This window comes from Oryza sativa, chromosome 11 (genome assembly GCF_034140825.1).
Source record: "Oryza sativa Japonica Group chromosome 11, ASM3414082v1".
In the NCBI taxonomy this organism is placed as follows: domain Eukaryota; kingdom Viridiplantae; phylum Streptophyta; class Magnoliopsida; order Poales; family Poaceae; genus Oryza; species Oryza sativa.
The window spans coordinates 28,900,062-28,926,851 of NC_089045.1; the positions used below are offsets into that span (position 1 = coordinate 28,900,062).

The following is a 26,790-nucleotide window of genomic DNA, read 5'->3' on the forward strand; positions in this document are numbered from 1 at the left end:
AAAAAGGCTATTACTATTTAATTAACATGTAATAAATAAATGGAAGTGGAGCCGGATGATTAGAATCCCTCTCCTTTCAACTCCCTCTGCGGTGGACCCATTTTGCAGAAAGAAGAAAAAAGAACACCCTCTGCTGTCGCCAGGTGCACCCCTTAAGAGCAGGTTTGATATATAACAAACACATTAGCTAGATATAAGCCAATGCCAAGTCATCATAAAATAATCAAATGAATAGAAGCACACATACTTCAATACTACATATTCATTTTATTTTGTAGAGAGAGGATCCACCATTATTCTCTTCTCCAATGTCATAGGTGAGAGTAACTGACTAATTAGCACTATTGGCTGTGTTTTATATGAGCTTGTGCCAGTGCTGGCTCTTGGCTAAGCGTCTGCTGCTACCCCTGTCTCATCTATTCTCTATCCTCCACGTCAAAAAGTGATGAACTATGAGCAGATTTGAGTATTATACTTACTCAAACCTGCTCACAGTAAGTCCTTACCTGTTCACATAGCAGCGTGATCTTGCGGGGATCACACGTCTCACACATATAGATGGCCATATAGACCGCCCGGCATGGCACAGTCTAGGCCCAGGCATGAGTCGGGCCAGCACGGTCCGACCTACACAACGGGCCGTACCATGCCAGCCCACAGGCTGCACACATGGCCCAGGCATGGTCCAATACGACTCGGATCATGCTGGGCCGGCCCATAGGCACGATAGCCCATCGTGCTTCTCCACATAATAAGTCTATTTTTCATCCCTCAACTCTATGGGCTGTGTCCATATGGCTAGAAAAATAAGTCTATTTTGTATTCCTCTTCTCTTTAGGCCTTACCCTATATGGTTATTTAAGTCTATTTTGCATCTCAATACTATTTTTTCGATCGTGCCATGCCGGGCCGGCCCATCGTGCCAAGGTTGTAGCCCAGGCACGGCCCGGCTGTCGGGCCGGGCCGACACAACCACGACCCCAGTCAGGCCGTGCCATGCTTAGGCCAAGTCAAAATGGCGTGCCTTGGACCGAGCCTCGGGTCTCGGGTAATATAGCCATCTATACTCACACACGGCCAGAGAGTAACGGAGATGAAGGTCAATCGTCCTCTTTTTTTTTTTATTTACAATATGGCTCTGAGTGAAGTCACTGACTTTTATGATTCCAAGTAGCCTGCATATTGTTACTACTTTATATCAACTAACTGAACATATGGAGCAATATTTTATACCAAGTTACTGAATATAGTTTTTCTATGCAATAATTTTATGTTTTTTATTGTACCAAGAGGTGGGAGTACTTCCGTGTTCCGACCGAAATCACCGAATGTGCTTTTTATTAGAAAAGACCGCCAAATCTGTTTTTTTAGAGAAAGATATTTTTGTACCTGACCTCTACATCCAACCGGATATATGCAACATTTTTAAATTGGGAACTTAGTTTCTCAAACAACTCAATCTAAAATTCGCTCCTACGAAGATTTGAATTTATTATCTTTAGTGCTACTACTCATATCACTTCAACCAATAAACTAGGTACCCTTTCGCCGCCGAATGTGCTTGGTCGTAAGGATTGACAAATTGACATTGAGAAACTTCTCACATGCGGAGAACACGTAACCATACATCTACTCTGCATATGACCAAGTATTCCAGCGTCATCAACCTATACCCTCTTCTTTCGCCCCTAATCCCTTATCAATCCGTGTTTCTTCTTGTTACCAGCTAGCAACAAGCAGCAAAAGCGAATCCTTTCGAGCTTGGTGATTGCCATGGCGCTGTGGGGCGGGCTGGGGCAGGCCACGACGGTGGCGCAGCTGGTTGGCGCGGACGTCGGCGGGCTAATCTCCGTGATCATGAAGGCGGCGTTGACGGCTCAGCAGAACAAGGAGTGCGAGCAGCTCGCCCGCCGCGTCTTCATGATCGCCGAGCTGCTGCCGCACCTGCAGGACCCGGAGGTGATGCGGCGGCCGGAGATCCAGAGGCCGCTGGTCGGGCTCGACGACACGCTCCGGGAGGCCCACGAGCTTGTGATTTCTTTTCAGGAGAAGAACGCGATGCACCGGTTGGTAATGGCAGGTCGACAGGCTGAGAAATTCAGAGAAGTTCAGAGCAGGATCGACTCGTTCCTCTTCGTCATCCCCATCATCGGCTACATCGGTGTTACCCGGCGCCTTGATCGAATATACAGAGTTCTTCTTCCGAGTGACACGTCCGTGCCATCTGCATCTACAGGCTCCCGGACTCATGAGCTGGCACACATTTCTGCTTCAGCTAAATGGACACCTTAACATTCTTGTATGCTTTAAATTAATGAAGAGAAACTTAAAACTTGTCTGCGTTTGTCCAGGAGCTCGCAGAGGAGGCCGCTCAAGAGGTGGTATTCCATGGCGAAAAAGGCGAGAAATTCACCTTTGCAGAGCTTGCGACGGCGACCAACAACTTTGCATCTGACAGACTAATCGGTCGAGGCGGCGTCGGCAATGTGCACATGGGAAGGCTTTCTGACGGGCGGGAGGTGGCCATCAAGCAGTTTCACGATGATCTTTCCATATATGCTAGTAAGTACGATCCATTTGTGACTCACTATGATCATGACGAATTTTATCAGAGATCTATTGAGGAGTTCAATACAGAGCACACCATCCTCTCTCACATCCGCCACAAGCACATCATCCGTCTCTTTGGCTGCTGCACGGAGCGCCAGTACAAGCGGAAGATTAAGCTCTCCATATGGTGCTGGAAAAAGGAAGTTGTCCTCCTGCAGCCTATGAAGCGTCTCCTCCTCGTCTTCGAGTACATGAAGAACAGCTCGCTGGACAAACACCTCCATGGCTCGTTGTCGTCGTCCTCGCCGGTGACGACGTCTTGGAGTATGCGCTTGGAGATACTGTTGGGCGTTTGTCGGGCCATCGATTACCTGCACACCCACCCTACGCGGCCGGTGATCCATCGTGACATCAAGCCGTCTAACATCCTGCTCGACTCCAACTGGGTCACGCGCTTGTCAGACTTCGGGTGTTCGATCACCTGGGACGATGAGACAGAGGGTAGTGATTATCCCATGGCTGGCACTCTCGGATACATCGACCCGGAGTGCATGATAATTACTATGTACCCGAAGCCAACGATGCGGCATTGTGATGCTGGAGGTATTGACTGGTCGAAGGCCAGTTGATAATGATCAGGAGGGGAATAAACATTTAGTTCTTTTCGCGCTGCCACTGATCGAGGCGGGGGAAGTATGGGAGTTGCTGGACAGGCGCCTACTGGCGACGGAGCCAACGGCTAAGCAGCTCCAAGCGGCGGAACTAGTGGCACACACGGCAGCAAGCTGTGTGCAGCTTGAGGGGAAGGACCGGCCGGCCATGTCGGAAGTCGTGGCCAAGCTCCAGGAGGCGGTTGAGCTCGTGAGTGGTAATGAGTAGCCAGAATGTGAAGATCAATCATAACCGTACACTGTTGTTTGTTGCTTCTGTATTCAAATCGAAATAAGTTTGTGGGTAGCTTAATTTGGTGCTATTATATTCTCATCCGTCAAGGTGGTTCCTGGATATGTTGAGCTGGTTTGCTTTGAGACCTAAATTTGGTTTACTAATATTTGCCAATTTCAATACTGTTTAGTGTTTATTTGGTTTGAAGCCAAATTTTATCATCCCTAAGAAAATAAGCCATTTTAATAGTTAACTTAGGCTATTTTAGCTTCAATCCAAACCCAACCTTGCCTTCCCAAAATTAGTCATACCAAAACTTATCAAAATTTAGCATTGCCAAAAATTGGTAAAACCAATTTAGGTCACAAACCAAACCAGACCGTACTGCTCCCTGCTGAAGGATATTGCCTTTTTTTTTTTTTTGGAGGGAATGGCATATACTACTATCTATTTTGAATTTACCTGATACTTGATGACTTTATTTAATGATGATGATTTGGCGACTTTCTCTCTTCTTCTTTTTTCTGTTTTCAGAAAAAGAAAAAAGGGAATGCAACACAACCCAGCAAATTTAAGGCTGCATGTTCGGTTGGGTTGGCGAGATGAGCCCACTACAAACTGGGCCAAAAGCCCAGTCAGTAATGGACATCCCTTTGCCTGGCGAAACGGACCCAGGCCGACTTCCTACTGAAAAAAAAACTTTTCTCGTTAAAGGCGCCATTGACGGGCTCAAGAGTCAAGAGCTCGAAACGACTCGATTCATCCATGGCGCTTTTGCCTTTCCGTCGCCATCGTCGGCGGCTTGGGTGTATGGTGACGTATGCGCCGGCGAGCTCCGCGTGCCGTATCAACACCACCTTGCAGACTGCTACTGTGAAGAGCGACGTAGTGTGCTCGTCGGAATCGCCGTGGGACCCATCATCGTCCGCGTCCGGGTGGGGGCGCGCGTTGGCATGCGCTCCAGATGTTCGTCGAAATGCCGCGCCGCAAGTCTGCACAGGAGAGACAGGGTTTCCACCCCGCGTGAGGCACTGAGGCGACATGAACGGTCACGGCGGTAAATTCCCCTCCTTTGGTCACTACTCATCTTTCGTTTTCGATCCTTAATTTCCCTGCCCCTTCCGGCTTTCCAGCATTCTCAGACCGACGAGGACGATCATGACGGCTTGACGCGCAGCATGTCCTTGGTCACGCACCTACATGTACTAAATTCCCTCCGACCCACCTTCCAGGGTGTTTCGCGGTGATCACCTCAACTCTGCTTTATCCTTCCCTTTGTCTGCTCCATAAACCCACGGGGTGGGGCTTATGGCGTAGTCTTCTTCATTTGTCTTCACGAGTACACTGCTTGCTGCCCACTGAACGCCCAAACTGGTGTTCTGTGGTGAAACCTTGATTTCAGGTATGCAGTATGCTGTGGTTTCTTTTTGTTTCTCTTCTCTTGAGTCTTGACAGTGTATGCTTGGATCACCTGACTCCTTTTTAGTATTGCTTTTTCATCTTTCTGATTGTAGTTTGATCTCATGCTCATCAATTTAACTACCTGTCCTGGCAGGCAAAAACTTGAAATTGGCAATTGATTGAGAGCAGGCAGCTGCTGGCTGAAAGGTGAGAAAGCAGTGAAGCTATGGCACATTTACAGTGGGAAGGCATGGATCGAATGGCTACTATTGCGCAGCTGACAGGAGTGGACGCTCTGGGGCTCATCTCAACGATCGTGCAGGCGGCGCAGGCAGTTTGCCGGAACAAGGAGACCTGCCAGGAGCTGGTGCAGGAAATTCAGCTGATCCGCGACCTCCTGCGGATGTTGCAGGACCCAGAGATGATGTGTCGGGAAGAGATCGTGAACGTGCTCAGTGGGCTGGAGGGGACGCTTAAGGAGGCGTATGCCCTTGTCACTTCCTGCAGGGACTGCTCAACCATGTACCGTTTCTTCATGGGTTGGAAGCAGGCAGACCAGTTCCGTCGCATCAAAAAGAAGATCGGCAAGCACCTCCGTTTCTACCCCATGATCAGCCATGCCGACCTAACCCGTCGTCTCGAAAAACTTGCCAACAGTGCTGCTTTATCAACATGCTCATCCCAGGTATATTTCGTCATGTTCACTGTTTCCAATCGCAGGCTTCCAGAACTACAGTGTAATATATGGTCCAGCATCTATTCCAATTTACCAGTAAACTTGACTACATCATGAGTTCTGGTATTTTGTGTTCATTGTTCTAGAACCCCGCTTTCTTTATTATGTACGATTTATTATATTGTTTCAGGATGCACAAGATGTACCGGCATCATCATCGACCAGCCACTCAAACCCTGAAGCTAGGTCAGATAGTAGCTATGTGATTTTTGTTTTGCTACCTGTATGTCGACACATTCTTTTTGTTGGCTGTACTATTCAATTTGTTCGGAGTTTTATGCTGGGGTACAGTTCTGTATTGGACTGTGCTCTTAGTTCAGTAAATCGAACTGGATATTATTTCGGTTTCCCATGTTTGACAGTTATGTCCTGTTATGTGGTTTTATGCATATATTTTAAAAATGCCATCCATAGTTTTCCTGATTATCTAGTGCATTCATAATTTATTTTTCAAGTGAATTATTTTGCTGTCATGTCATTTTAGTTCAAGGTAGTGCATTCATATACTTTGGAAGACCACAGTTTTATACAGTAACAACTCTTGTGTGAATATATTGCTATATTCACTGTAATTTATTTGGGAATTGTTTTGTTATGTGCTGCTCAAAGCATAATTTCAACAGGTTCAGTAACCGGTGACCATTTCTTTTATTTTTGTGTTGTTGTTCAGTAATATTCTAATTTTATGAGTCTGAGAAACATATCATTACTTCTGCAAAGCACTCAAATTGCTATTCAATGTCATTTCAGGGCTGAAGAGGTCAATGACGAGTTTGAAAAAGGCGAAGTAGTAACCCAATCTATTAATGAGGTGGAACGTCATGAAGCAGGTATTTCTTTCAATCAAAATAGGGGATTTTGCACGCAATTTACGCTGGCTAGCTAGTTAAAGTGGATTTGTTGTACAACTTTGAAATCCTTTTTTTTGGGTGAAACTGAAATCCTAAATTATACTTCGTGTACAATATATATTAAAGGACTTGAATCAATATGCAAGTCAATTCTTCTGTTTCTATATAGAGAGAAGATTTCCTGTGTACCCCTAAACTTTGTCTAATCCTTCCCTGCGCTCATTCACTTTTGCATACCCCAAATTTTAGTTTGGATCCCTTCCGCACCCTTTCCAGTAGTTGACCATTAAATTCTTATGGAAAAGTCCATTGTACCCTTTGGTGTGAAGAAACTATATATTTATGTAGTATATTATTGGAGTATAGAAATTTTTTGTATGAGACTTTTATTTATTTATGAGTTTGTTATGTGAGATATTATTTACGATAAAATGTAACTAATGAAAAGAGTATAGAAGAGATTCAAACTAAAATTTAGGGGTATGCAAGGAAATGAGGAAAACTCAGGGTTGAGGGAATTTTCTCTTCTATATATATACTATCATTGTACTTTGTATATATATAACCATTGTTATCAATCTACAATGTTATAATTTGGTCCCATCATAATTAATGTGGTAATTTATATGCTGTGAGAGCGAACGTGGTATGATGTAATCGACTTTCTTGCTCAGGTCACCAGGATGCAGTGCAAACATCGTCGGTTAGGAAATCAAGATCTTGGTGGCATGATGTAATATCCTCGAAAAAGGTAGAATTTGGATTCCCCTTGCTAAGGATGCCTCCAAAATTGAATTGCTCTAGTTTCACTCCTTTAATTACCATGTATCTCTGTTTTGTACCTCTATCATGTAGGCTGCAGATGCAGTGAAAGCACATGTAGTGCCCCGCGCGATCGAGTTGTTCAGTTTGTCAGAGCTCGCAAAGGCGACCATGGACTTCGCTCTTGACAGAGAGATCGGTGAAGGCAGCTTCAGCAATGTGTACAGGGGAATGCTTCCTGACGGGCGGGAGGTGGCCATCGAACGCAAAAAGGTGGACTCTAGTGCTCGGGGGATGGAGGCATTTCGTGCAGAGGTTACAATCCAGTCCCTCCTTCACCACAAGCATATTATCCGCCTGGTTGGCTGCTGCGTGATGGAGGAGGAGGAACACTGGTCATTGTTCCAGAAAAAGAACATGGTGGAGAAACGGCTGCTCGTCTTCGAGTATATGGAGAACGGCTCGCTTTTCGACCACCTTCATGGTCCATCCACATCATCCTTCTCACCGGTGACGGCGTCCTGGAAGACGCGCATTGAGATACTGCTGGGCGTGTCACGCGCCATTGAGTACCTGCACTCATACGCCACGCCGGCGGTTATCCACTGTGACATCAAATCGTCCAACATCCTGCTTGACTCCAGCTGGTCACCGCGCTTGTCGAGCTTTGACATAGCGGTTAGCTGCGACGAGGCGGAGTGTGTTGACATTTGCGTCCGTGGCACGTTGGGATATCTTGACCCGGAGTTTGTACGCACAAGAACTCTGAAGCCAGCGAGCGACGTCTATAATTTTGGCGTTGTGATGCTGGAAGTATTGTCAGGCAGGAGGGCAATTTGCCGCTGGAAGGAGGATCATGGCGATGGCGATGGCGATAGCCCCATGGATTCTTTGGTTAACCACGCGCTGCCACTCATCGATGCGGGGCAGGTGCTCCATCTGCTGGATAGGCGGCCGGCGGAGGAGCCAACGCCAAGGCAGCTCGAGGCGGCGGACCTGGTGGCACGCACGGCAGCGCACTGCCTGCAAGAGAATGGGGACGACCGGCCGGCCATGTCGGACGTCGTGACCAGACTCCAGGCGGCGCTGGAGCTCGTCCGTTGCGATGATGAGTAGCATGGTCTGGGCATCTTCACGGATGCATGATTTATAGATCATAATACTGCTGTAGTGCTGTTACACCTTCCCGAGATGTAGAGGCCGGGTTAATACAATCTGTTATCTAAAAAAATTTGGCATCCTAGCTCCCTGGTGAAGGATATGATATGATATAGACAAATTAATGTATGGGATTAATACATGATGAGATTGTAAACAAGTTTCACTGCGGTCTTTGTGTAGTGAGGCTATCCAAAATTTTCTTTCCACTGGAATTGCTAGTTAGAATCATACTTCTAGTCCGATTTTATAGTTCTTTTTCAGACATGTCCAAAACAGGCATTGTTTTTTGCTCTGAATTCTCTCAACATTTCTGAACTTGTCTCAGCCTGCCGCCCGACCATCACCAGCCGCGCTCCTGCCCTGACAGGAGTGATCGTCTGGTCGATGAGGCCGAGGAGCTAGTCGGAGCTGCCCCCGCTTCCGCTATCAGCTCCTCCATCGCCGCCGGCGCCGCCGTGGTCGAGTCTCCCGTGTTCTACTTCTAATGGAGACGAATAGCCTCCAGCCCAGCCTAACGAATAGGCTTAATTAGCTGCTTGTAATGGGCCAGCCCACATATAAAATCTGCAAATCAGTGAGTCCACTTTGACTCCCTCAAATATACTCTAATCTGATTTGTATCCTCAACCGCTATACCAGATATTTTGACCTTCTAGCTATTGAAGCTGGTGTAAAATGACTCTTCCGAGGGAAATTGTTTTGATCCCTTGAGGGGATGTCTCTTCATTGTTTGCATGTCACTCAAATGGTTATGAAATTTTTTTTAAAAAAATGAGAAGATGTATTAGCATGTGATATTCCCTCGAGGGATCAAAATCCGCTCCCCTCTTCCGATGGTTTTGTGGGCGATTTTCGCTAGCGCGGCTTGTTAACATGGTCCAACCAACTGAGTCAGCTGGGACTGACAAGTGGACTTAATCCTTCTTGCCGATCCGATTTGAGATACATGGGTGTAGCAGGCCACTTAAGAAGGGCCTCCAGTGATTTTGCGGGAAAAGCCATCTTTTTCTTTTCAATCGCTAGCATTTCCCTCTCTCACAGTCTTGCTCTCGCCGTGGCGCCTCTCGCCAGTGGCTATGGTTAGCGACGGTTGATGTGTAGGGCGCCAGGGATGCATAGCTGGTGGCGGCCACTGTTGAAGGCGTAGCTTTGAGCACGGTTGCAAATGCTACCGGCGCACTAAGGATCTCTACGCTCCTCGGTTGGGGATTTTGATTCATGGAGGCTTTGGCTGAAACTTTCAGGGGCATCCAGTGGCTGATGCGTCGGGGAGCTCCGCCTGTGGCCGGCGGCCGGCCAGCCGGCTGGAGCAGACCAACCGTCCAGTCATCCAGGGGAGGTGTGCGTAGTACTCCCTTTGTCCCATAAAAAACCAACCAAGACACTATCTAATATATAACGAATATTGGTAATGCTCCATCCACTATTAGGTTGATTTTTTACGGGGCGGAGGGAGTAGATGCTTGTTGAAATGACTGCGGCATCTGACATTCCCGTGGGCGAGTGGTGGCTGCGCTCCACATGCTCGACGAAATGCCACACTGGAGAAGTGGAGATATGTCGTCCATCCCATCTCCGCGTGAGGATACTTGGACAGGCCGATCGATGCGTTAGTAATTCCCCTTTCTCTTCTCTCGTTTTCCAGCAGAGCAATTTTATAGTCTTTTAGGAGGTACCATTAGGTATTAAAACTTTAGCGTAAAATATAATAGAAAAGGTGGTATTTTATGATACCTTCTCAAGAACTATAAATTTGCTCCTTCCAGCATTTCTATTTTTTACCTGATCAGGCAAGACAACGACTGATGGAGCACGTACATGGCAAATTCTTATGCATTAAACTGAACAAAAGCTGTCGCTGTCTGAATTTCAGAAGCATATGCATGTGTAATTAACAAGCCCATCATCAGATCAACATCAACTAATGACTAATGTAATCCAAACTAAGTATGCATGACACTATGACAGTGATAGTCGTGGTATTCCACGCGGCAGCACAATGTGCGCATGGACTACAGGACTGCATTACCCACCACGAAATTATGTTCTTTCCTTCTACAGGTAACATATAACAACTACTAACTACTCTGCTGAAAAATGTTTTATTTCTTCGGTTGATCAATGACGCCATTGCTGACACTCCATTGGAGTATATACTACTTCCTCCGTTTCAAAACATAAGGATTTCTACGTTATTTAGCTAACACTAAGGTTCTTAGTCAAAAGATTCTCTGATATATCCTTTCACTTGTCAATTTTAGAAGTTTGAATTGTTTAGATTCTTTTCGAAGCATCCAATATGCAACTAGCTAGGTTTGAAATTATTGGAGTACTTAAAATCATGATAATCAGTGCAAAAACGTTTATATTGTAATACAAAATTTAAATGCTATTTATAGAAAGGTGGAGTAATTACTATTTGTGATAATTATACAAGCAGTAAACCTCACTCATCAATCATCATTCAGTTATGCCGTTGCATGCATGTGTGTTGTGCTAGTTGTGTTAGCCTCCCAACACTTCAATTAATCAGAAACGCCATAAGTTTTAACTTTTGGCATGTCGTTTGGTCATTTTATTTTATTTAAAATAATAAGTATTATGGTATTTGTTTTATTGTGGCTGTTTTACAATTAAAAAACCTTACACATAACTTATATCGTTTTTATTTTCATTAAAATTTTAAATAAAGAAGAATGGTAAAATGTTATATCAAAAGTCGCTGGTGTCATCTATTAGGAAACAAAGATATTACTAGTTAATTAGAACATACTAAGTTAAAATAAATGCTTATATTTTTACACGGGAAGTAACATATTTAATGGTGGCGAAATGTCGAGCCAAATATCCTTTTTTCAGCTTACGCAACCACCATGACGTAAGCATGCTCGATCACACATATAGGTGTATTGTATGCTTCGCGGCTAGCTTGTTTTTGACGTTTTCGTCTACTGCCTCTCTGCCCTCCTGCATCAGCTGTTATCTCGTAGTAATTCAAGATGACTGGATCACTACGTGTGGCTTGAGTGACTTGACAACTTCCTTTTTTTTTAAGTCACTTGACTACTTGATTACAGTTTTTGCGAGATGATAATTAGTTCGTCTCTGTCTAGCTAGCCAACCATATAATCGCATGAGGCTCTTAACCATGCAGTGGCATAAACACATTTAAGCAAAGTGAAGACGCTAATTAAGTAACTTAGGGATATGGAGTCACTGAGCAGCGTGTCGACGATCGTGAGGATCGCGCAGGAGATCGCCGGCGCGGTGTCGACGGTGAGCCGGTGCCGGAAGCTCGCCAATCGCGTGCAGTGCATCGGCGACCTGCTGCGGGAGCTAGAGTCGTCGTCGGCGGCGGCGGCCGGCGACGACGACGAGGCGACGAGGAGGCTGCTGGCCGTCCTGGAGGACGCGCTCCACCGCGCGCTGGAGCTTGTGACGTCGTGCCAGGACAGCGGATGCCCGCGCAGCCTCATCGACGGCGGCCGGATGGCCGGCCTGTTCGACGAGGTCGACGGCGACATCGACCGCTGCCTCCTCGAGCTCGGCGTCGCCAACCGCATCCTCATCACCCGCCTCGAGGGCCTCCTCCACCGGAACGCCTTCCGCTCCTGTGATCTGCCGCCGCCGCCGCCGTCGCCGGCGACAATCGGAACGGAGACGGAGACGACGGTGACGGTTAGGATCGGCATGCCTCGCGTCGAGCACATCGAGCACCGTGTCCACATGGTGCAAGGTTCAAAGAAATTTGCATACTCCTCCATTTCAGTTTTGTTCTTAAAGTACTTTTATGTTTATCGTTAATTTTAAAAAAAAATCAGATATTGGTTAAAAAATAACCAGCATCACCAATGTTATGTAACATTGTTGTACACGTGGGACATGGCAATGCAGGAGCCACCAACGTGGCAGCTGTTGTTGCCTCCAGCAAGGACCACCTCACCGGCAGGTCTAGCGCTGCTCCACGTGGTAACGTAGGAGTGACCGATGTGGTAACTGTTGTAGCCTCCAACAAGGACAAGTTTACCGTTAAGTCCGGCACAGCTAAACGCGGCAATGCAAGAGTGACCGACATGGCACCTGTTATAGCCTCCGACTCCGACAAAGATAAGTTCACCATGAGGTTTGGCACCGCTACACGTGGCAATACAGGAGTGACTAACGTGGCACCGGTTGTAGCCTCCAACAGGAACAAGTTCACCGTCAGGCCCGATGCCGCTACACGTGGCAATGCAAGAGTAACCGACGTAGCACCTTCTGCAGCCTCAAACAAGGACAAGTTCACAGTCAGGTCCAGCGGTGCTACGCGTGACAATGCAAGAGTGACCAACGTGGCAGCTATTGCAGGCTCCAACAAGAATCAGTTTACCTTCAGGAACGGTGCCACTAGCATCGCAACCTTGTTGCAGGAGCCACCATCAAACGGGTATGGCTATTGTCCGTATGCTGAGGGGCTCACCACCGGTGAAAGCTACCGCGATACTACCGGTGGTGGCCCATTCGACGCCGCTGCCACCGCCGCCGCTACCTACTACTATTTCCCGCCATTTCAGCACATGTTTAGCGAAGAGGACCCTACCAATACCTACACCATTCTCTAATATTGGGCACTTGGTTTTTTGGTAAGGTCATCTGCACAGCGTTTCACAGAAGAAAATTAGAATTGTGGATTGACCGGGCACTGCTGAAAATGTGGTTGTCTAGACAGGGACAGTTGGATCCATGAGTTCAGGTTAGGTTGTGTACAATTGCATATGCAGAGTTTTTGACAATGTATGAATAATTATGTTTTTTTACATATAAAAAATAAAATTGATATCTCTACATTACTACTATAAAAAGTGGAGTTGTCATTCCTCCCACCGCAAGCGTGTAACGCTAGAAAAAGAAAAAAAAAGCAAACTGGTAAAGAAACTCGCAGGCATTTTAGTACTTCACCTATGAGGAGTCATTGGTAATGGTGCGGTCATGAGGCCAAATCTTCAATGAAGCATATTTGACCTATCACAATACTCCACCCCAAATAAGCCGACCACGATACCAGGTTGTGTAGTAGTGGTTACTGTTGGACCTCACTTGATCCAGAGCTTTATTTTTTACGAAAATTCTAATTATCTAATTTCCAATGCGTCAAACTGGACCACTAACTTCACTTGAGATCCAAATTAATACTCCCTCCATTTTATATTATATAAGTCTTTTTACTTTTTTTTGTCAAACTTTTTTTTAGTTTAATCAAATTGATATAAAAATATACCAATATTTTCAACATAAAACAAATATATTAATGTTAGTTTTAATGAAACTAATTTAACATTATAAATGTTGTTAACTTTTTTTTTAAGAAAATGAAGAAAAAATTAAAACGATTTATAATATGAAAAACGGAGGGAGCACTATTTTGTTGGGCCAGCCCGGAGAGGCTGATGAAACAAACGAGACCCGATGAAGTGAAGGTTTTGCTAGCCTTCTCATCTCATGGACGCTGCTTGCTTATGTTTGCCGGCTGCCTCCTTTCCCCAACCGCCGCATTGACGACCGCTGCTGCTAACTGCTTCACTGTCGCCGCCGCCGCCTCTCCACTGCCGCCTCCGCGCCATGCCCTCCCCGGGTCCCTCGCACTCCTCGCCGGTCGCCGAGTTCCCGCGCACCGGCTTCGCCTTCTACTTCCGCCGACGGGGATGCCCTGGCCGCCGCGCCCCACCTGTTCGACGCAATGCCCGACCGGACCCCGTCCACCTGGTACACCGCCGTGTCTGGCTGCGTCCGCTGCGGTCACGACGCCACAGCCGTGGAGCTTCCTCGCGGCATGCCAGAACGAACGACCGTCGGACGTATCTTTTCAGGTAACCTTCCTGGCTCGAAGAGCATCCTCCTTTGCTTCTAACATTATCAACACTGTCAATGTACAGCACGCCTCGTTCAGGTGCTATTTTGCCATACATCCCAATGTGCCTAATCAAACAACTGGAAATGCAAAGAAACTAACTGGTTGATACAAAGAATACTGAAAGGAGGAGAATTAAAACTCCAAAACAGCAGTGAAATATACCATACGTCCTCCAGTTTAACCATATATATAAAGCGTATATAACTGTCCCTAACATCGTGGTGAGAGGAGAGGACCTAACACGGTAACACTGAGTACAATTGTCCCTTCATCACTTCCTAAAAGACTCCATTCCCATCATATGTCCGATTCACAAAGGATAAAATACTGTTGGTGTTTACTCATCACAGTGCAGTGGTGCACAAGCATATCATCACCATCAATCCATCAATCCATCATGAGACTGCGCGTAGCGCAGATGGCATGGTGCAGCCGTTGTGCTCTCCGCGACCCGCGTTCGACTCCGGCCGGACGCGCTCACCCTCTTTCTTAATAAATTCGACATTGGGTCCTTCCCCAGTGTCCAGCGTTTTTTTCAAAGTTCAGTTCAAAACAAATCAACCCACACGCTTCTTGTTCTTTGTGTTTTCATACTTGAGAAGGCCTCCAACTTTTTCTATAGGTCAGCAAAAATATCCAATACAAAGTGAGAAAGAAACAATCAAGAGCTTAGCCACTCAAATACAAAACGGGAATGCTGCTGCTGCTGCTGCTACCATGGGGAGAATGAGTAGATTCCAAAGCAATTGTTACTCTAGGAATATGCTGGATCTTGTGCCAGTTTGGATGCCCAATTGTTTTGCAAGACCTCATGAACTCGTCATCGCAGGCCCCCAATCCAAACTCCTCAAGAGATCGGGGCAGCTTTGGAAGCGACTGAATGTTCAAGCAAAAATACATCTTCAGTTCATGGAGTGACATGAGTTGCTCCAGATTATCTGGCAAGAAGTTCCAGCTGCTTTTCCAAAGCCAGAGTGAACGGAGATGAATGAAAAACTCAAAGAGTTCAGGGGCAGGTCCCAGTCGGCTGCATCCACTGAGCTCAAGTTCGCGCAGGTACTTTGGGCCTTTGTGACCTCCGATCATCCAATCTGGGTAGCTTGAACCGTGATAATCTGTTATTTCTAGTCTTTCAAGCTCCAATGGTGGGCAAAGGCCCTCAAGCACCTCTGCCTCAACCTCTGGACTGCAGCTCTCATCATCCCAGACAAGTACCAGTTCTTTCAGGCGTTCCTTGCCATCTAATTTGGCTTCAAGAGCTTCCTCCTTGCTCCCAACGTTTCCAAGACCGTGGATATGTAGCTTGCCACGAAGCTTGTTTAGGTGTCTCAGCTGCTGTAATTCATACCCTGGTTCCTTCTTTACTGGGAACAATGGTAATGTTTGCAGTGACGTTAGCATGCCGATGTTTGGACAATTCAGATCAGCCGTGGCGATTATATGCTGCAAGTTGATGAGATTACTCATGTCTTCGCCAGAGGGAAACACTAAATCTCCACATACACCAAAATCTAGCACATGCATATAGCGAAGCTTGGCAATTGTGTTTGGTAAAACTTGTCTGATCAAGGTTGTCCGAAAACAAAGATGGCGTAGATGCCTCAGTTGACCAATAGATTCTGGGAATGAGAACACATGCGATCCTGTGATGATTTTAACGCTCAGTACCCGCAACTTCCTCAGCCTCATGAACATTCTTTCAAATATCTTTTCTTCAGTTGGTATTTCTGTATTGCCACTATAAATAATCAGAGTGCGTAAATTTCCCATTTTCAAAACCTTTTCAGTAATCATCGTTTTATTATAACTCTCGATATAAAGGTGGCGAACATCTCCAGGAAGATCTCCTGTCCAGCCATTCTCAACTTTGAAGCAATCATTTCTAGCAACCTTCTCTGCTAAATCGTGAAGCAGATCATGAACCGTGAAGTATTCGGAGGCACCAAACCTTTCTGCTTGTTTTTCTCCTAGTTGCAGAAATGAGGCTGATACCAATTCCTCAAAGTACTTTCTACCAACAGCCTCCATTTCTAATCCTACTTCAGTAGTCGTTATAAACCCTTCTGCCACCCACAAGTTAATTAACTCATGGCGTTCCAGCCGATGTCTTCTGGGGAAAATACTGCAGTAAGCAAAGCACCGTCTTACCTGCTGATCAAGGTGCTGGTAGCTCCACCATAGAGCTCCCATTGTCTCATTCAAGAGGTTCTGATTTCGAGCATCTTGCCAAAAGTCAATTGTTGGTCTCATGTGTAGTTGCCCTCCAACTGTTCTGGCTGCCAGAGGTGATCTCTTCAGCTTTTTTGCAATGTCAGATCCTATAGCTCTGAATATCATCCGATCGCGTTCATCTATGCCTGCACTGTCGAGAGCATAGTGCATGAAAAGTTCAAGGAACACAGTGTCATCCAATTCAGATATCGGAATACATTTTGCAGCACCCAAAGCTAATAATGCATCTCTAGTTCGACTAGTTAGTAGGATCTTACTTCCTAAAGCCCCAACCTTAAGTGGAAAAAGAATCTTTTGTAGCTCCTCCTGACTGTCATCCTTGTTGTACCATACATCATCTAGTACCAAAAGGAACCGTTTTCGACTCAATGCCTGTTCCAGCTTCTGCTCTAGGGTGTTAAGACTATTGAACTGAGGGCAAGAGTTCCCTGTAGCCTCTTCAAGCATCTTACTGAAAATCTTATCCACATTAAAATTCCTAGAAACATGAACCCACATGATAAGGTCGAAATGGCCAGCCTCTTTCTCTTGCCTGCCCCTTTTCTCATGGGCACAAACATACTGTGCAAGGGTAGATTTCCCGGACCCAGGAATGCCATGGATGCCAATGATGGAATGGGATAATGCACGACTGGGTTCATGTTGACCATCATTTTCTGTCTCATGAAGCAATACTAAGATCTTATCACGATCTTCATCTCGGCCAATTACTACAAATGGAGGAGATGCAGTAGTGACTGCAATACGTGAATCGTCAGAAACAGTTTGTCTCTTGTTGATATTACTGTGGCCTGGCAAATTCAGAAGCTGCAAAATTTTGTGTCCATCGTTGATAATATTTTCTATCTTCTTTAGGATTTTCTTCAACTCCAATTTTGACATATTAGGAGGAGGAGCATCTGAAGGCTGTAAAACAAAATTAGCAGGTCAGGTTTTTATGGTATTTTACAGGAACTCATCAATCATTCATCACCACCCCCCTCACATAAAAGGACTGACATAACTTGCGTAAATCTATCTATTATATTATTAAAGGAATAGAAAAAGGAGCCTCCACGTTCGCTCTCATGGCCTAGAAATTCTCACGTTAATCGGAGAAAAAGAAAAAGCAGAGTCCATATAGAAATACATTTAGAAATAGCTGAAATTTGGAATTAAAAATTAAGGAACATTAGAAGAGGAGACTAGAGTCCATATAGAAATACAATTTAGAAATAGTTGAAATTCGGAATTAAAAAATAAGAAATATTAGAAGAGGAGACTAGAGTCCATATAGAAATACAATTAGGAAATAACTGAAAGTCGGAATTAAAAATAAGGAATATTAGAAGTAGAGTATAGAGTTCATATAGAAATACAATTAGGAAATAGCTGAAATTCGGAATTAAAAAATAAGGAATATTAAAAGAGGATACTAGAGTCCATATAGAAATACAATTAGGAAATAGCTGTAATTCGGAATTAAAAAATAAGGAATATTAAAAGAGAAGACTAGAGTCCATATAGAAATACAATTAGAAAATAACTGAAATTCGGAATTAAAAAATAAGGAATATTAGAAGTAAAGTATAGAGTCCATATAGAAATACAATGAAGAAAAAAAGGAAATTTGGAATTAAAAAATAAGGAATATTAGAAGTAGAGTATAGAGTCCATACATGAATTTGAAACTAACTAAAATTCGGAATAAATGTGATAAAATTAAAAGTAGAGTTTAGAGTCCGTATAAAAATACAATTTACAAATAACTAAAATTCGAAATTAAGAAAAACATGGGAAGAAGAGTTTAAAGTCAATATAGGAATACAATTTAGAAGTAACTGAAATTTGAAATTAAAAATTAAAGAATATTGAAAGATGAGTTTAGAGTCCACATAGAAATACAATTAGAAATAATAAAAATTTAGAATTAAAAAAAAATAAAAGACGAGTCTAGAGTCCATAAAGGAATATATATAATTTATAGATAACTAAAATTTGATAGTAAAAATAATTAATAACTAACACGTATATAAAATACAATATGAATATTACACATTAGTAGTTTCGTAAAGTTATTGCAAAATTTAAAATTATGTTGTCATTGTAATATATTTTAATAATATAATGAGAAAACATATATGCTATTATATGAGAGAAAATATAATGATGCTAGCCGCGCAATCTGCGCGGGCCTCCATGCTAGTTATATAATTAAAGGAATAGAAAAAGGAGCCTCCACGTTCGCTCTCATGGCCTGGAAATTCTCACATTAATCGGAGAAAAAGAAGAAAAAGAAAAAGCAAAGTCCATATAGAAATACAATTTAAAAATAGTGAAATTCGGAATTAAAAAATAAGGAATATTAGAAGAGGAGACTAGAGTCCATATAGAAATACAATTAGGAAATAACTGAAATTCGGAATTAAAATATAAGGAATATTATAAGAGGAGACTAGAGTCCATATAGAAATACAATTAGGAAATAACTGAAATTCGGAATTAAAATATAAGGAATATTAGAAAAGGAGACTAGAGTCTATATAGAAATACAATTAGGAAATAACTGAAATTCGGAATTAAAAATAAGGAATATTAGAAGTAGAGTATATAGAGTCTATATAGAAATACAATTAGGAAATAACTGAAATTCGGAATTAAAAATAAGGAATATTAGAAGTAGAGTATATAGTTCATATAGAAGCCTCCACGTTCGCTCTCATGGCCTAGAAATTCTCACATTAATCGGAGAAAAAGAAGAAAAAGAAAAAGCAAAGTCCATATAGAAATACAATTTAAAAATAGTGAAATTCGGAATTAAAAAATAAGGAATATTAGAAGAGGAGACTAGAGTCCATATAGAAATACAATTAGGAAATAACTGAAATTCGGAATTAAAATATAAGGAATATTATAAGAGGAGACTAGAGTCCATATAGAAATACAATTAGGAAATAACTGAAATTCGGAATTAAAATATAAGGAATATTAGAAAAGGAGACTAGAGTCTATATAGAAATACAATTAGGAAATAACTGAAATTCGGAATTAAAAATAAGGAATATTAGAAGTAGAGTATATAGTTCATATAGAAATACAATTAGGAAATGAAAGAAATTTGGAGTTAAAAATAAGGAATATTAGAAATAGAGTATAGAGTCCATATAGAAATACAATTAAGAAAAAAAAATAGAAATTCGGAATTAAAAAATAAGGATTATTAGAAGTAGAGTATAGAGTTCATATAGAAATTTAAAACTAACTTAAATTTGGAATAAACATAATAAAATAAAAGTAGAGTTTAGAGTCCGTATAAAAATACAATTTACAAATAACTATAAAATTCAAAATTAAGAAAAACATGGGAAGAAGAGTTTAAGGTCAATATAGGAATACATATATAGGAATACAATTTAAAAGTAACTGAAATTCGAAATTAAAAATTAAAGAATATTGAAAGATGAGTTTCGAGTCCACATAGAAATACAATTAGAAATAATAAAAATTCAGAAATAAAAATAAATAATATTGGAAGAAGAGCCTAAAGTCTATATAGAAATACAATTTACAGAAAATTCGAAATTAAAAAAAGAAATATTAAAAGACGAGTCTAGAGTCTATATAGGAATATATATAATTTACAAATAACTAAAATTTGATATTAAAAATAATTAATAACTAACACGTATATAAAATATAATATAAAAATTCAGAAATAAAAATAAATAATATAAAAAAATATAATAATGCTAACCGCGCAATTTGCGCGGGCCACCATGCTAGTTTATATAAAAAGATAAGGATTCGTTGAAGAAAATAGAACTTCCGCAGTTCCCTCCAAGAACGACTGCTAAAATGCATTGTGCATTAGGTCTTTGGTACCCTATCTCCTTCAAGTTGAGTCTCCAGTGATGGATTGTTACAGATAGCTTGAATTTGTACATATTTTTTTCCTAGGAAGTTGGTATCTCCGGTGGCGGTGGTTGCAGGAAACAAGAACACAGTGAGGCGACGTGCACTAGTGGCAAGCTACTCTGCAGCAGCCACAGATATTGATACAAGCATGCATAGATGTACTGAAGAGGAATATTGTTTTGCTGCACCAATTGTATGTTTTAGTTTGACAGAAAGGAAACCTGCACTGGAAAAGAATATCCTGTTTTGTATATTTAATGTTATGATTCAGTTCAACAAAATTCTTTTTTCTTTCTGATTACCCTGTGTGAAAGAAAAAAAAAGACTCATTCCAGTGAATACTACAAAGGAAATCTATAAGTTCAGTTATACTAAGAATGTTGTGTGTTCTAGGAGTCACCCTTTGGAGTTATAGCACATAGGTTCAGAGTTCTTATAGGCGCAGTACAATTATGGATGAATTTGTCATATCAACAAAATACTGTAGCCCTTGCAAGGAAATCTTTATCGAACAGAATATGAAAAGATTTCTGGTGTTGAGTAAATTACAAAGAGATTTTTTACTGTCGTTGAGACTGTGCCGTACTAAATCGTGACCGTTGATCTGACATCATCCAACAGTAAAAAAAACGTCGGTACCTCATGGTACCGCACCTTCCCAATGGAGTGGTACCGTGGGTGGGGGGTAGTTTTGTACTTTCGCGTTGTATCGGCATCTCTTCCTTCTCTGTTCGCGGGAGAAAACGAATCGCTGGGCAGGAGCAGCAAGAGAAACGACGATGGTCCAGTTCAGGCCGTCAGGAGCAGCAAGAGAAACGACGATGGCTGGTCTGCGCCAGAGACGCAGGAAGAACGGAGTCCACAGCAGCAGCGGGGTGGAAGCGACGCCGGAGTCTTCGAGGTGGATGCGACGACGGGATGCGCTGGTCTTGATGCGACGGCGGCCGCGGCGGCCTCGATGCGACGGGATGCCCCGGTCTTGATGCGACGCGCGGCCGCGGCGGCCTCGATGCAACGTCAGCTGCGGCGGCCTCGATGTGACATCAGCCGCGGCGGACTAGCTGCGATGCGACGGCGGCCGCGGCGGATTCGATGCGGCACGGAGATGCTATTGGCTGAGAGGCTGAGATGGGTGGTGATTAGCGCCGCCCTAAATTTGTTTAGTCCGATCGTACCCTTTCTAAATCAACGGTTAGATTAGATCGGTACCTCATGGTACCTCGTACCTTATAATACCTCATGGTATCTCCTCAAGGATGAGAAAAATGCTCAATTACAAAAGGGTTTCCTTTCCAGGGTGTAAAAGATTACAAAGCTTTAGTATTATGATACAACCAACAGTTAGATAAGAAATAGAAGAGCAATAATAGCAGGCAAAACATATTGGCATATTATGACAACAAAGTTCACCTTCAGACTTCAGAGGGTCTCAAGCAGGACAGTAATACCTGGTTTTTTATGCGGACGCTCTTCGGTAGGGCAGACTGGAGCATCTACACCAAATTCCTCCTACGAGGAGGCCTGCCGTTTGACTCCAAATTGTCATCAGGCTGAGATGAGATCTGCCTTTCAAGACGGTGATACTCAATATCATCCAAGATGTCTTCAGCTTCATAGACAGCCGACCTAAGCTGCTGCAACCATTCCTCCAAACGGCCCCTGTGAGGACTCTCCTCAACTGCTTCCAGCACTAGTTCCAGCTGTAGAACTTTAGTCTGAAGTTGTTTCAGCTTCTCTGATCCATGAAAGCCGAGGTAGGAGAAGCCTTTGTTGAGGATCTTGGTGATGATCGGTGAGACGACCCAACCTACAGCAGATATGCCCCAGCCAACTGCGGCCACCTCCGCCATCCGACGCTCACAGCAAGAGGAGAGGGGGGAATTGGGGATGGGCTGCAAGTTCTTGATTTCTCTTGATGTACATCCTGGATATAAGGACAGAATTCCATTACTTCCATCGCTATCTCGGTTTACTTTTGCAACCAGTCATTGTATTCCCTATTCAGTCATCAACTTGCAATTGGCATGTTGTCACGAGACTAAGATATGTTTGCAACTTTTTTTTTTAAGTCAAATGCAATTTTTAATTTCCATATGCTACTTATTTTCCTATCCAGCTATTCTTTCAGAAGACCATATCCAGTCTGTCCATCACCATGGTGAGAGGTGAGGACCTAACACAATTCAGAAGACCATATCCAGTCTGTCCATCACCATGGTGAGAGGTGAGGACCTAACACAATAACACTGAGTATAATTGTCCCTTCATTTCCTGAAAGACTTCATTCCCATTGTATGTTCGTGTATGATTAGTTTGACCAATTAAGAGCTAACCATGAATGAAAGACTTCATTTCTATCGTTTTCATACTCCAGAAGTCCTCAACTGTTTTTTTCCCTATAGGTCAGCAAAAATATCCAGACATCCAGTACAAAAATGAAGAGAAAAAAAATCAAGAGCTAGCCGCTCACTGGTATTCCTATCGTGATCAGGCTTACTTAAATTGCAAAATTGGTAACTTTGGGTGTGTTTACACCCAAATTTAGCACATAGGATTGAAATAGGAAAAATTGCCAAAGTTTGGGGCTCTGCCAGTTTCCTCCAGAGAGGGCCGGTCAGACCGGCGGCATGTAGCCAGTCTGACCAGCAGAGTCCGAGTCAGACTCCGTTTTCGTCGGGTCTCGGGTTTCCTTACTCGGGAAGGCATGTTTCGGGTTTCCATTAGTTTCTAGTCCGAGTTGGACGTGGAGGAGGACCTGTAGAGGGTAAGACCAACCCCTATTTAAGGGACAAGGCCGGTTCAATTGTAAACAACCAACACACAATCTACTTGAATCGCTTTTTTAATATTCCTTTTACTTTTCAGCTATGTTTTCTACTTTACCCTAGTTTAGTCTATCTTTGTCGATTTGCGTCGTAAATCGTCCGCTGTCGTCGCGAGAGTGCGATTACCCCTTTGTAGGTTTGTCCCGTAAACCTTCCGTTTGCCCACGAGATGGGTAGTTATCCTCATATCGATCTAAATCGGCCTAGAGGCTGATTTTGATATCTAAATCGGCTCTATTTTCTACAAAACCCATCTTGATTTGGCCCTTTGGCTAGATCGGGGTGGTTGGTGACTCCATATCACTGCAAGGCGTTTAGGTGTTGCGATCGTGATTGTCTTCTTGTCAAAAAAAAGTTGCTAACAGGGTGTCATAGAACAAATTTTGCCTTAATACCCAGTTGGTTATGCATCTTAATCTCAGAAACTGCTATGGAATCTCAATGGGTCGTGAGGAGTGAGGAGTGAAAGGTACTGACCTCTCAGAAAAAAACCGCGTGGCTTCCGCAGCAAATTATGGGTGTGTTTAGATTCAAAAATTTGTAGTCAAAAATATCACATCAAATGTTTAGACACATATATGGAGCATTAAATGTGAACGAAAAAAAAACCAATTACACAGTTTACATGTAAATTGCGAGACGAATGTTTTGAGCCTAATTGCGCCATGATTTGACAATGTGGTGCTACAGTAAATATTTACTAATGACGAATTAATTAGGCTTAATAAATTCGTCTCGCGGTTTACAGGCAGAATCTGTAATTTGTTTTGTTATTAGTCTACGTTTAATACTTTTGAATGTGTGTCCGTATACTTTAAAAAACTTTTGGCCAACGAACTAAACACGACCTATCTTTGAATGGCTGTATTCGGCGGAAGGCTGTATTCGCCGGCATTCCGCCGTACACCCTTCTCCGGCGCCCAAGTTAGAATCAGTCTTCACTTTACGAAGTGAGCTTAATTGGTTACGTTCCAAGCGGTGGAACCAGCCCACCAAAGTGCTCGTATTTACGGTTAATAATTCTTTCAGTGATAGGCGATGTACCCGTCGCAAGACGTGTTGATTTATTGGAAAAAAGATGTTTGTCTAGGCATAGTAACTGAGCTCGGTTACTTAAGCGTGCGGCCTAATAACAGAAGAAATACTAGTTCATTAGTGTCTCTCTGTATCAGACGTCGTCAAGTAAGAAGAGTGAGAGTAGCTAGCCATGGTTGCCGGCGGCCGGAGAGCCCGGAGATCGCCACCGTACTAGCATCCGAAATGTTCTTCTTCTCCGATATCAAGCCGCGTCAACCGCACCAAGGTCCCGTGAATTCGCCGCGCATGCAGTTGGCAGTCGGCAGGCAGAAGATCGATCCCCACCGGCCACACCCTGGTGGCGCGCGCAGTGTGTTTGTGGAAATGCTCACAAGCGTCCGGTCTCTTGTCCAGTAGACCTCATCGCCATTTCAGTGTGCATTGATGGGAGACGAGCGCGAGCGGAGAGTGTTTGTGGAAATGCGGGCATGCGGCTGACAAGACAGGGCGTTTTTTGATTTGTGCCTGGCAGGAGTAGCGTGTTTCACAAGTTTTTGCTAGTCCCGCATGATTGCGGTTACAAAATGTTTGGGATATGGAGTTCTCCCTGTCATGGAAATTCAACAACTTAGATACTGGTCCAAAGTCCAAACAACGAATCAGATGCGGCAGCGGCTATTACATTTAATTACTTCTTCAGGTAACTCCCTACAAATGGATAGTCTTAGAACATGTGCCAAATGGAAGCTTGGATTCATTTGTAACAATATGTTTCAAGTAGCTTTATCTACTCGGTTTTAACTGAGAACAAATTAAGTTGTTCATATTGGCTTCCCCTTACTGTTCATTTTCACTTATTTGTGCATTTTCCCACATTGACAACGACAGGTAAGATAGAAACAGAGACGCCATTGGACTCGTCTAAGCACTTTTCAAACACAAGCAATGTGAGAAGCAGGGAGTTCAATATCTGCACAAGCAATGAGCCACATATTATTCATGGGGATTTGAATTTTGAAACCAGGCAGGCAACATATTATTGGATTCTGACCTGATGTGTTTGAGAGAGGGAGATAGAGAAGACCGGGGAGATACGTAAAACGAGGTGAGCCATTAGCGCATGATTAAGTGAGTATTAACTATTTTAAATTTCAAAAATGGACTAATATGATTTTTTAAAGCAACTTTCCTATAGAAAATTTTTAAAAAAAACGCACCGTTTAATAGTTTGGGAAGCGTGCGCGCGGAAAACGAGTCACAGTCTCCCCAATCTCTCCCCAATGTCCTTCGAAAGAACGCAGCCTAAGGCTGTTTGGATCTAAACTTCAGTTTTTTTCCATCACTTAACCTGTCATACACACACAACTTTTCAGTCATATCATCTTTAATTTTAATGAAAATCCAAAATTTACGCTGAAAATACAGCCTAAGATTAGTGACTTCGGAATATCGAAAGCATCAAAGCCAGGTAAGGACGACGACTGCACTGACATTGTAATGGCCTCAAGGTAAGATTAGCTTACATTACACAATACTTGCGTGGATCAGCTTACTGCTAAAAAAGTAGCTAAACAATGAGACTTCTGCATATCATCAGCAGATGTCTCTTCCTTCATGCCTTCTAGAAACAGAGTTAGGTGTCAAAATCGGTGGTGTCTGCAGAACTGTGTTGACTTGCATTGAGTGATATTATCAAAAGAGACTGTAGCAGTTGGCATAATGGGCCTTGATATGTACTAGCCCAGTTGGTTGACGACTGCCTTATTTGGGCCGGACCAAGAACTACCGTTGACCTTGGTTGGGCCACATCTTCAGAGGTCAAGCACAGAAATCAAGGGAGACCTACTACCGCACATGCATCCGTGGGATTGCATACATATTCTGATACATCTGCAGCTTCATTAACTCACTGTAACACGCTTCATGAGAGCAAGATCAATAGTACAGCCAACTACTGGCTCTAAAATATCTATAGCCAATCTAATAGCTCATTTATACAATACTCCCTCCGTCCCAAAAAAAGGTAAACTCTGGTTTCTGTGCCCAATGTTTGACCGTCCGTCTTATTTAAAAAAAATATGAAAAAAATTAAAAAGACAAGTCACGCATAAAATATTAATCATGTTTTACCATCTAACAACAATGAAAATACGAATTATAAAAAAATTTCATATAGGACGGACAGTCAAAGTTGGACACGGAATCCCAGGGTTTGCCTTTTTTTGGGACAGAGGGAGTAGTTAACTATAAAAATATACTACACCATTAATACCCGGTCCCACCTTTCATACACACATAATATCTTGGAGTCCGTGTTGCAGCCGGCTATAAATCTGTAGCCCGCTTTCTTCTCTCTCTTCTCTTTTCTTCTCGATATATGGTTATAGCCGGTTTATACCCTGCTACTGTACCTGCTCTGATACTGCAGGGACCAAAGCGACGCGGTTATAACAAGTTGCATTAATTTTCTCCGTAATTTGAGGAGTTGATACTGTACTTCAGATGAGATAAAATTAAGGTGGCCAAATGAAGGAAGCAAGACCAGAGTGCTACAACCGGCCGAGACAATTGCCTGAATTTTCCTGA

General features: G+C 43.2%; 4 protein-coding genes and 1 long non-coding RNA gene across 6 annotated transcripts; 4 read left to right on the top strand and 1 right to left on the bottom strand.

Annotated features, from left to right (window-relative positions):
- The first annotated feature begins 1,703 nt into the window (after window positions 1–1,703).
- On the top strand, window positions 1,704–3,523 carry LOC9267616 (putative serine/threonine-protein kinase-like protein CCR3). Its single transcript, XM_066305928.1, is given in 3 exon segments — window positions 1,704–2,286; window positions 2,337–3,130; window positions 3,132–3,523. Coding segments are annotated over 3 exon segments (1,605 nt in total). The 5' UTR covers window positions 1,704–1,773; the 3' UTR covers window positions 3,430–3,523.
- Window positions 3,524–4,173: 650 nt separating this feature from the next.
- On the top strand, window positions 4,174–8,574 carry LOC112936073 (probable serine/threonine-protein kinase PBL7). 2 transcript variants are annotated; one of them, XM_026021500.2, is made up of 7 exons: window positions 4,174–4,492; window positions 4,569–4,837; window positions 4,991–5,521; window positions 5,703–5,758; window positions 6,323–6,402; window positions 7,098–7,174; window positions 7,279–8,574. In XM_026021500.2, the coding sequence occupies exons 3-7, from the start codon at window positions 5,063–5,065 to the stop codon at window positions 8,299–8,301; spliced, it is 1,695 nt and encodes a 564-aa protein (XP_025877285.1). In that variant the 5' UTR covers window positions 4,174–4,492; window positions 4,569–4,837; window positions 4,991–5,062; the 3' UTR covers window positions 8,302–8,574. The 2 variants fall into 2 exon arrangements, with proteins under 2 accessions (XP_025877285.1, XP_025877286.1); XM_026021501.2 differs by having other exon boundaries at window positions 4,569–4,678.
- A 2,979-nt stretch (window positions 8,575–11,553) lies between these two features.
- LOC136354235 (uncharacterized) lies at window positions 11,554–12,947 on the top strand. The gene is made up of 2 exons (XM_066305929.1): window positions 11,554–12,082; window positions 12,241–12,947. Exons 1-2 carry the CDS (start codon window positions 11,554–11,556, stop codon window positions 12,945–12,947), a joined length of 1,236 nt encoding a protein of 411 aa, XP_066162026.1.
- Window positions 12,948–14,058: 1,111 nt separating this feature from the next.
- LOC112936933 (uncharacterized) lies at window positions 14,059–20,643 on the top strand. The gene is made up of 2 exons (XR_010737825.1): window positions 14,059–14,192; window positions 20,405–20,643. It is a non-coding gene; the product is annotated as an uncharacterized lncRNA (long non-coding RNA).
- On the bottom strand, window positions 14,355–22,266 carry LOC4351082 (putative disease resistance protein RGA3). The gene is made up of 2 exons (XM_015762501.2): window positions 21,811–22,266; window positions 14,355–17,374 (listed from the first exon to the last, which is right to left on the bottom strand). The coding sequence occupies exons 1-2, from the start codon at window positions 21,853–21,855 to the stop codon at window positions 14,906–14,908; spliced, it is 2,514 nt and encodes an 837-aa protein (XP_015617987.1). The 5' UTR covers window positions 21,856–22,266; the 3' UTR covers window positions 14,355–14,905.
- Window positions 22,267–26,790: the final 4,524 nt, after the last annotated feature.

Bases quoted from the DNA above. Each gene is read 5' to 3' on its own strand.
- LOC112936073 (XM_026021500.2), top strand. From the start codon at position 5,063: ATGGCACATTTACAGTGGGAAGGCATGGATCGAATGGCTACTATTGCG. The intron at 6,403-7,097 runs GTATTTCTTTCA...TTTCTTGCTCAG, and splicing joins GGTGGAACGTCATGAAGCAG to GTCACCAGGATGCAGTGCAA. The intron at 7,175-7,278 runs GTAGAATTTGGA...TCTATCATGTAG, and splicing joins ATGTAATATCCTCGAAAAAG to GCTGCAGATGCAGTGAAAGC.
- LOC136354235 (XM_066305929.1), top strand. From the start codon at position 11,554: ATGGAGTCACTGAGCAGCGTGTCGACGATCGTGAGGATCGCGCAGGAG. The intron at 12,083-12,240 runs GTTCAAAGAAAT...ATGGCAATGCAG, and splicing joins CCGTGTCCACATGGTGCAAG to GAGCCACCAACGTGGCAGCT.
- LOC4351082 (XM_015762501.2), bottom strand. From the start codon at position 21,855: ATGCTCCAGTCTGCCCTACCGAAGAGCGTCCGCATAAAAAACCAG. The intron at 17,375-21,810 runs GTATTACTGTCC...TTTGTTTTACAG, and splicing joins GCGTCCGCATAAAAAACCAG to CCTTCAGATGCTCCTCCTCC.